Raw genomic sequence first — 9,471 nt, 5'->3', positions numbered from 1 at the left:
CACTCTTTCTATTATTTTCTGTTTTTATTGTTTAACACATAGATTATACTAATTTAATATATTATTATTATACACAAAATGAAATAATAAAATTCACATGTCAACTAATTAATATAGAAAGTGATAAATAGAGCGACATAAATAGTGATATTAGCATTTCTCGATTAAAAACTCTGCATTTTGGACCGTCCGATGGAACAAAAGTTGAGATCAGATCCAACATCCACTAAATGAAGTCCACATAAGTGCGCGTGCATGCGCGCCTTCGCCTTCTCATTAAAGATTCCTTTCACAAAGCCAAGACGCCAACATCAGGCGTTGAAAAAAGCTGGGCAAGCAACAGAGAACCGGACCCACACACACACACGCACACAGGCCCATGCAAAATGCAAAGCCTAAAGCCTCTACTCCGCAATGCCCAAAAGTTCAAAATTAGCTCCTCTTCTTCTATACATTCTATAACAATTCAAAAACAGATTAATAATTATTATAATAATAGTTCTTGGAAACAATTGGTTAATCTTAGCCGTATTTTAATGTTCATTAATTGGTTAGTTAATTAGGCGGTGTCACTAAAAATATCTAATCCAATGGGCGGGAATAAGTGCAGCTCAGTTTCAAAATCCGAAACAAATTACAAAACCAAAAAGCTGAAAAAGGTCGATTTTTGTTTTTTGTTTTTTGTTTTTTTAGGCCCAAGTCTAGAATCCCACAATCACATGCTCTACCTTCCTTTTTAAGATATATAAATATATATATACACGCATACATATATAGATATGTGTGTGTGTAATGTATGTATTTTTGAATATTTGAAAGCAAATGAAAGGTAAAGCAATAGAAACGCATATTATACACATTTATGATTTATTTATGTGCTGTTGTTGCTTTGCCTTTGTGGTTGTTATCTCTGTGTAAAACCAAACTGACATTCTACAGATTTAGGCAGAATTTTTTTAATTTTTTTTATTAATAAGTTACTTCAATCTTAAAAATAATCAAGTCTGAACCCAATCTCTCTCCCTCTCTCTCTCTCTCTCTCTCTCTCTTCTTTTCAGTTGTTACTAGCTTCCGATAAATTCACTGGCTGTTCTGGCGTCCAATGCACAGTCAAAGGTAATTCTAATCTGGGTCTTGTTGCTTCTAATATTTTATTGGTTGAGTATATATCAAGCTGCAAATTTATTTCTTTCTTCTGTTACAATTTATTGTTTGTTTCCATGGGGAGTTGTGATATGAGGCTATTTTGCTTCTTTTTATCTGATGGGTCGTTTCTATTTGGGATCCTTTGCATTGGGTTTTTCCAGAAATTTCAAATTTTCAATTCTGTTCTGTGCATACATGCTTTGTACTGGAACATTGTTTCATTCATTCGTTCATTCTGAGGTTCTTCTCTGAAAGTGAATTCCCGTACTGGGTAGTTTTCTTTATGTGATTCAAGAAGTGGGTCATTTGTTAATTTCACTACTTGGTGATTCTGGAGCTAGAATTCCTCCTAAATGTAACTCATTTGTAAGTGGTCTTTGAGTCATTTTTCTGTTTGCGTTCTTAAGCTACAAAAAATTTGTTTTGCGAAGCTGCGAGACCAGATACTACACTTGATTTTATTTCTTTAGCCAAAATGGCAAGAAAGGTATAAGAGAGTGATAAAGAAAGTATATTACTTTTTTAATTTATTTTTGATGTTGTTGTTGGCTGATATTTCATGGTTGGAATATGCTTTTTAGCTGTTTCTTGTTTGTTTTGTGATGGGTTTTGGGGAAGTTGTTAAACAGAGATGAATATATGCGCAGGTGAATGCTTTTTGATGTGGTAGTTGGTTAAACCCAAGGGCCTGATAATGGAAAAACGGAAATGGTTGTGGAAGAGGAAGTCCTCGGAGAAGAGTTCCTGTGAAACTGAAAGTTCAGGCTCAATATCTTCACGTTCTGAGATGTTTTCTGACGATCAGGTAAACTGAAATGACGCAAAAATTTGAAAGACTTTTCTATTGTTGTTTGGATTTTTGTTTCTATCGGGACTCAAGAAGTTAAATTTCAAGAAACGGAGTCAATTTAAAAAAAAAAAAAAAAAAAAAAAAAAAAACTTTTGTTTCTTATACCATTTTGTTAGGATGATTTCTTCTCAGTAAATTGACCTCTTGTGCAAGTTCTCATTTCACATTGAATTTCTGGGATTTGGTAATTGGCTCTTGATATTGCTACTGCAGAAATATGTAGCCCTGAATCTAATAGGTTTATATCCTGCTTTACTGTAGAAATCTATAGGTTTAAATCCTGATTTCTGCTCACCCTTACTTCTTGTAGTTTTGTAAAATAACTAATAAAGGATCCTGAAACCAGAGGCATATACTAATTCATTGTCTTGAGGCATATTATTTGACACTTCATCACGTAGCATGAATAATTAAGTTGTGTTTGAGTTATCTAGTACTTATTTATTTTTATGCTCGGGCTGCCTTTATTGTGTTACCTTGATTTGGTTTCATTAGCCCAAATGGAGATGTGGTGCCGAAACAGATGAGTAACACGACTAGTATGGAAACTCTGGTTCTAGGTGAAAGTTCAAATGTATAACAAAGTTTTGTGATAGCAAATATTGGCACCTTGCCTTTGCAAAAAGGTACAAAACCTGACTGGTTAATGGATAAAAACAAAACAATTGTGTACTCTCTTGTTCAGCGGCTTCACCTTTTCTTACGATAGATTCCATCTGGGAGTTTTATCCTCTTTCACTCTTTCTCATAGCATCTATGATGCATGAGGTCTAAGTCTTGCTTCATTATTTTGATAAAAGTCCACTGTACTGCCTTGGATTCTAGTTTTACTGCTGGTGGAAAAGGGTGGGGGTAGAGTTTGGGTAACCTTGTAAAATGATGTCGTGACTTAGAGAGGGCTGAAAGAGACACATGAAGGGTCGGCCATACGCGCGCACACACACACATACGGCAAAAAAATGATACTGAATTGGACATTGTACCCCTGCCTGTAAGGCACTGAAAAATAGGAATCTATCCATGCTGTAAAAGTTATATTTGTCTTTGGAGAAGCCCACATATACTTAACTACCGTGAACATGTCTAAATTGTAAACTATGTCTTGGGCTCTTCAATTGTCAAGTTTACCAAGATAAATATTTTTTTCACATAGTGGTACGTTCAAAAAGGAATTCAACCTAGTTTCTAATTCTATTGTAATTTAATTTATTTATTTATTACTTTCACTGTCTGTTTGTCTGCGGTGAAGAAATCCATGACCTAGCTGGTGAAATCCAGCCTAATATAGACCCAAATGCGCTCATCCATGCACTAATACCGGCAATAATTGAATGTAGGATAAAGAGTTTTCACTATTTCTTGTGGTTCTTTTTGTTTTCTTTTTTCTTTTTCTTTTTTAAATGCATATTTCTAATGATTCTAGCATTCAGAAGAGCTTCTTTTTATTTTTTATTTTTTCGGTTAAAAATGCTGATTCACCAATAAGTTTTCCATGATCTAGTTGAAGTTTTGGCGTTTGGAATAACTGTAGTTGACGAAGTGGTTCTTCTTCATTTTTTCTCCTTTTTTTCTTTTCCTTTTTTTTAAGCATATGTAACCTTTTTTTTTTGTTCATTCTGACATCATTGAAGCAGGAGGCACTCAAGGGATCTCCTGATCATAACACTCAGTCACCTGAAGTATCGTCAAAATCTGTAGCCAGTAATGAAAATGTTGATGAAAGTTCTATGAAATCAGAAGACGTTAATAACAGCATGAAGTGTCTGACAGAAAAATTATCGGCCGCTCTTGTAAATGTTAGCGCCAAGGAAGACTTGGTGAAGCAGCATGCGAAAGTTGCGGAAGAAGCAGTTGCAGGTAAGTTGTATGGTGTTGCATTGCAACATTGGACGTCTAAAATATGATTCTTTCATTTTAGCATTTCTTAAACAGTTCAATTCTCTTACATTTTTAGGCTGGGAAAAGGCAGAAAATGAAGTGGCCACATTAAAACAACAACTTGAGGTTGCAGTTCAGCAAAAGTCAGCACTAGAAGATCGGGCAAGCCATCTTGATGGGGCCCTAAAAGAATGTGTTAGGCAACTGAGACAAGCAAGAGATGAGCAAGAGCAAAAAATCCAAGAAGCTGTCTCAAAGAAAAGCCGGGAGTGGGAGTCTACCAAATGCAAACTTGAGAATCAACTTCTTGAGCTCCAAAACAAAGCTCAATCTGAGAAAGCTGAGTCTTCTGCTCGTATTGATCCTGATCTTTGTCTTAAGCTTGAATATTTGGAGAAAGAAAACTCAGCGTTGAGGCTTGAGATAGAAGCTCAAATGGAGGAGTTGGAAGTAAGGACAATTGAAAGGGACTTGAGTACTCAAGCAGCTGAAATGGCCAGCAAGCAACATCTAGAGGGCATTAAGAAGGTTGCTAAGCTTGAAGCTGAGTGTCGAAGGTTCAAAGCAATGGCTTATAAATCATCCACGGGTTATGACAACAAATCAACTGCTGCTTCCTCGATTTATGTTGAGTCATTCACAGACAGCCATTCAGACAATGGGGAGCGCCTGAATGCGGTGGACGCCAACATGCACAAGATGAATAGCTTGGAGTTAAACAAGTGTGAGCAGAATTTATCAGATTCTTGGGCGTCGGCCCTTATTGCTGAACTTGATCAATTTAAGAATGAAAAGGCTTTTAATAAAAGTCTTCCAAACTCTTCTATAGAAATTAATTTGATGGACGATTTTCTTGAGATGGAACAACTCGCTGCATTGCAGCCCACTGAAAGTAGATGCAGTTGCTTGGAACCCGAAATTGTTGCTAGAGATTCCAAAAATAGAGAAAGTGCCTTGAGAGCTGAACTTGAAGCAATGGTTCAACGAACAGCCGAATTGGAAGAAAAATTAGAGAAGTTAGAAAGAGAGAGGGCTGAACTGGAGGCTAAAGAACCCAACGACAGAGAAAGTGTTCTAAGAGCAGAACTTGAAGATAGGATTCATCAAATAACTAACTTGGAAGGGAAATTGGAGAAGTTGGAATCAGAAAAGGCTGAATTGGAGGATCAAGAAACCGCTCTGAAAACCGAACTTGAAGCCAGGATTCATCAAACGACTGAATTGGAAGATAAGTTAGAGAAGTTGGAAACAGAAAAAGCTGAGGTGGAGTATGTAGACAGCATCTTAAGAACGGAACTTGAAGCCAGGATTCATCGAATAGATCAACTGGAAGAGAAATTAACGAAGTTGGAAACAGAAGTGGATGAGTCCAGAAATGGAGAAAGTGTCCTCAAAACCGAACTGGAAGCCATGTTTCATCAAAAATCTGAACTAGAGGAGAAATTAAGGAAGTTGGAAATAGAAAAGGCTGAATCCATAAATGGAGAGAGTGCCCTGAGAAGTGAACGTGAAGCCATGATTCATCAAACAGCTGAATTAGAAGACAAATTAAAGATGTTGGAAACAGAAAAGGCTGAATCTAGAAATGGTGAGAGTGTCCTGAGAACTGACCTTGATGCCATGATTTATCGAACAGCTGAATTGGAAGAGAAACTAGAGAAGTTGGAAACCGAAAAGGTTGAATCTACAAATGGAGAGAGCGTCCTGAGAACTGAACTCGAAGGCATGATTCATCGAACAGCTGAACTGGAGGCGAAACTAGAGAAGTTGGAGGCAGAAAAGGTTGAAGCCAGGAATGGAGAGAGTGCATTTAGAGCGGAACTTGAAGCCATGATTCATCGAACAGCTGAACTGGAGGAGAAACTGGAGAAGTTGGAGATGGAAAAGGCCAAACTCGAGGCTGTAACAAAAAGTGAATGTAATGAGGCTTCACAACTTAAGCTGATGGAAGCAGAAATGAAATTGGAGGTGTTGAAACGAGAATTGGAAATTGCAAAAGAATCAAAGCTAACTGTTGAGTCTCAGCTCGTCAGCTTGGAAGCAGAAGTTCTGACAATGTCCGCAAAGGTCAACCACTTGGAAGAAGATATTCAGAGGGAGAGGGCTTTATCTGCAGAAATTTCTATGAAGTGTCGAGAATTAGAGGAGGAGCTATCAAGAGAGAGAGAGGAAGTTAAACTTCGGCAAAATGCAGGCTCTAATGGTGAATTAAAGATAAAACAGGTTGGTTCTTATTGACTAAACTATATGATTTCATTCTCTTTTAGTCATTTTTATTACTCGTCTCAGACTAACATGATTGTAATCAACGTAGTTAATCAGTGTGCTTAATCATTGCGACACTTTCTACTGCAGGAGGACATAGCAGTCGCTGCAGGCAAACTTGCTGAATGCCAGAAGACGATAGCGTCTCTCGGGAATCAGCTTAAGTCTCTAGCAACACTAGAAGATTTCTTGATCGACGCTGCGAACCTACCTGAGTTCTCTGCAGCTTCGTCGCTGGTTCCTAGAACTGGAGAGCAGTGGAAGTTGCACTCTAACCAGACATTTTCACCTAAAAGAGATTCTAATCCTTCAAAAAAAGACAATGACAGTTGTACTACTTCACTAAAACAAAACCAAGAGAATTGCTCGCCGCCTTCATCGTCGTCCTCATCTTCGTCGACTTCAGCAATGGTGTTGTCAACTCATGTCAGCTCTGAGAAGAATCGAAACGGTTTCGCAAAGTTCTTCTCTCGAACAAAAAGTGGGATACGGTTAGAAATTTAGTCAGGATTAGGTGTAAAGGAAACAAAAGAGTTGATTGATTTTCATTTGTTGTAAAAGATGATTTGAAGTTTCTTTTCAGTTAGGCTTAGGAGTCATTAAACACTCCGTTTAATTGGCACATTTGATCAAAATAGTCATCGATGAAAATTTCAAAATCCAAGCAACATCTAAGCAGTTTTTTTGAATGCTGTGGCAATGTTTTTAGGTGTTTCCAAAATGGTGTTTAGGATGTCTTTTACACAAAACTGATGCATTGGTGCTCTCTAAAAAGTGATAATAAAATTTTTAAAAAATCTTAAAAAAATAAAATGGAGAATAAATATGCTTCAAAAAAAGACAATGACAGTTGTATTACTTCACTAAAACAAAATCAAGAGAATTGCTCACCGCCTTTATCGTTGTCCTCATTTTCGTCAATTTTAACAATGGTGTTGTCAGCTCATGTTAGTTCTAAGAAGAATCGAAACGGTTTCACAAACTTCTTCTCTCGAACTAAAAGTGGGATGCGGTTAGAAATTTAGTCAACATTAGGTGTAAAGGAAACAAAAGAGTTGATTGATTTTCATTTGTTGTAAAAGAGGATTTAAAGTTCCTTTTCAGTTAGATTTAGGAGTCATTAAACACCCCCTTTAATTGGCACATTTTATCTTCAAAATAGTCATCAATGAAAATTTCAAAATCCAAGCAACATCTAAGCAATTTTTTTGAATGCTGTGGCAATGTTTTTAGATGTTTCTAAAATGGTGCTTAGGATGTATTTTACATAAAAATGATGCATTGGTGCTTTCTAAAAAGTGATCATAAAATTTTAAAAAAATATTAAAAAAATAAAATGGAGAATACATATCCTTCAAAAAAAGACAATGACAGTTGTACTACTTCACTAAAACAAAACCAAGAGAATTGCTCACCGCCTTCATCGTCGTCCTCATCTTTGTCAACTTCAGCAATGGTGTTGTCAGTTCATGTTAACTCTGAGAAGAACCGAAATGGTTTCACAAAATTCTTCTCTCGAACTAAAAGTGGGATACGGTTAGAAATTTAATCAGAGTTAGGTGTAAAGGAAACAAAATAGTTGATTGATTTTCATTTGTTGTAAAAGAGGATTTAAAGTTTCTTTTTAGTTAGAAGAGGAGTCATTAAACACTCCATTTAATTGACACATTTGATCTTTAAAATAGTCATCAATGAAAATTTCAAAATCCAAGCAAAATCTAAGCAATTTTTTTAAATATTGTGGCAATGTTTTTAGATGTTTCCAAAATGGTGCTTAGGTTGTCTTTTACACAAAAATGATGCATTGTGTTCTCTAAAAAGTGATAATAAAATTTTAAAAAATATATATTAAAAAAATAAAATGGAGAATAAATAATTGGAAAAAAGAAAAAGAGTGGGGTGAGAGAGGCTCGAACTCTCGACCTCAGGATAACTCAGTAGCTATGAGACCTACGCGCTAGCCAACTGCGCCACCACCCCTTGTGCTTTTTGCTTGATTTTAAAATTTAATGTTTGTTATGTGAGCTCTAATTGGACAGTTTTTTGGTTTTTGTTTTGTTTTGTTTTGCTTTTTTTTTTTTAATGGTCCATTTGAAGAAGGGAACTAAAAAATGGCGACTTTTTTTGGTCTAAGAAAAAAAAATCTTTTAATATCCCTATTAATTGGTAAACTCCAAGAAATATCATACGCACTTGCTAAACTTTACATATACTGCGTAATTCTAGCTATTTCTTAATTATCCGCAAATCCCGATATTTAATAAAATAAGAAAAGTGAATTTAGTTATTTTCCAATTTCTAGACGAAAAATATACATAGATTTGCTGTTAAAAATGTGGAAGAATGATTTATATATAGAGTTATACACCTTTTTGTTTAAAAGTCTAAAACTATCCAAATTTATTCTCACAAATTTTGTTGATTAAATGACACACGTCCAAAATACCCTGAACTTAAACCACTAGCTCATTTCCTTGAAAAAAAAAAAAGAAAAGGAATTTATCTCTCAAACAAATGCAAGGTACATACAAAAAATCCCGGTTTTGTCCTTTAACAAAAGCCAGTTAATTAATCCTACTTTGTTTGTAGAATTTAATTATATTGTGTATGATCATCACTCCTCACTAGGATGTGAATAGTGAAGGTTATTTGTGTGGAGGGCCGGAGGCTTGTCTGAGAACTGAGAAAGGGAGTTAACGACAGCTTTTGCTAAATTATACCAGTTAATTAGTTGGTCTTCATAATTGCTACCACACATTGGTTCCATGGTGTAGTGGTTAGCACTCTGGACTTTGAATCCAGCGACCTGGGTTCGACTCCCGGTGGGACCTTTCAATTTTATTAATTTCATTTCTTGGTGAAAAGGAATTTTTGAAAGGTGGTTGAAACAAGAGTTATAGAACAAAATACTATTGTAGTGTAGTGAGATTTTTCTTTTCTTTTTCTTTTTTTTTTTCCCCTTCTAGATAGAAGCTCTTCAAACATTGCATTGATGCTAGAGTAAGGGATATCTGGTTTAGAAAAACTGATAGTGATGATATCTCAAGTTCCAACTAGACCAATATATTCTGCTCGTTTAAAAGGACATTTACAAGTAATGAATTTAGGCGTTTAAAGCAATTATCTAGAATATGAGCTTTTGAGATTTTTGGTATGAAATCCTGTTTACAATTTCTTTTTTTTTTTTTCCCCTACTAGATGGAAGCTTTTCAAGCATTGCATTGATACTAGAGTAAGGGATATCTGGTTTAGAAAAACTGATAGTGATGATATCTCAAGTTTCAACTAGACCAGTATATTCTGCTTGTTTAAAAGGACATTTACAAGTAATG

At 35.7% G+C, this 9,471-nt stretch overlaps 1 protein-coding gene and 2 non-coding genes across 4 annotated transcripts; 2 read left to right on the top strand and 1 right to left on the bottom strand.

The window, feature by feature from the left end:
* The first annotated feature begins 1,045 nt into the window (after positions 1-1,045).
* Positions 1,046-6,798, top strand: LOC21387888 (filament-like plant protein). Of its 2 annotated transcripts, XM_010108056.2 has the most exons (5): positions 1,046-1,116; positions 1,794-1,951; positions 3,631-3,853; positions 3,951-6,097; positions 6,230-6,798. In XM_010108056.2, exons 2-5 carry the CDS (start codon positions 1,841-1,843, stop codon positions 6,641-6,643), a joined length of 2,895 nt encoding a protein of 964 aa, XP_010106358.1. In that variant the 5' UTR covers positions 1,046-1,116; positions 1,794-1,840; the 3' UTR covers positions 6,644-6,798. The 2 variants fall into 2 exon arrangements, with proteins under 2 accessions (XP_010106358.1, XP_024028018.1); XM_024172250.1 differs by lacking the exons at positions 1,046-1,116; positions 1,794-1,951 and adding an exon at positions 2,577-2,622 and having other exon boundaries at positions 3,628-3,853.
* Positions 6,799-8,034: 1,236 nt separating this feature from the next.
* On the bottom strand, positions 8,035-8,119 carry TRNAM-CAU. Its single transcript is given in 2 exon segments — positions 8,035-8,070; positions 8,082-8,119. It is a non-coding gene; the product is annotated as a tRNA-Met (tRNA).
* Positions 8,120-8,898: 779 nt separating this feature from the next.
* TRNAQ-UUG lies at positions 8,899-8,970 on the top strand. The gene has a single exon. It is a non-coding gene; the product is annotated as a tRNA-Gln (tRNA).
* The last annotated feature ends 501 nt before the right edge of the window (positions 8,971-9,471 follow it).

Source organism: Morus notabilis, unplaced genomic scaffold, assembly GCF_000414095.1.
Source record: "Morus notabilis unplaced genomic scaffold, ASM41409v2 Scaffold2151, whole genome shotgun sequence".
Classification (NCBI taxonomy): domain Eukaryota; kingdom Viridiplantae; phylum Streptophyta; class Magnoliopsida; order Rosales; family Moraceae; genus Morus; species Morus notabilis.
The sequence above is the reverse complement of the archived record's forward strand: the minus strand, read 5'-3'. Positions and strand labels throughout refer to the sequence as shown.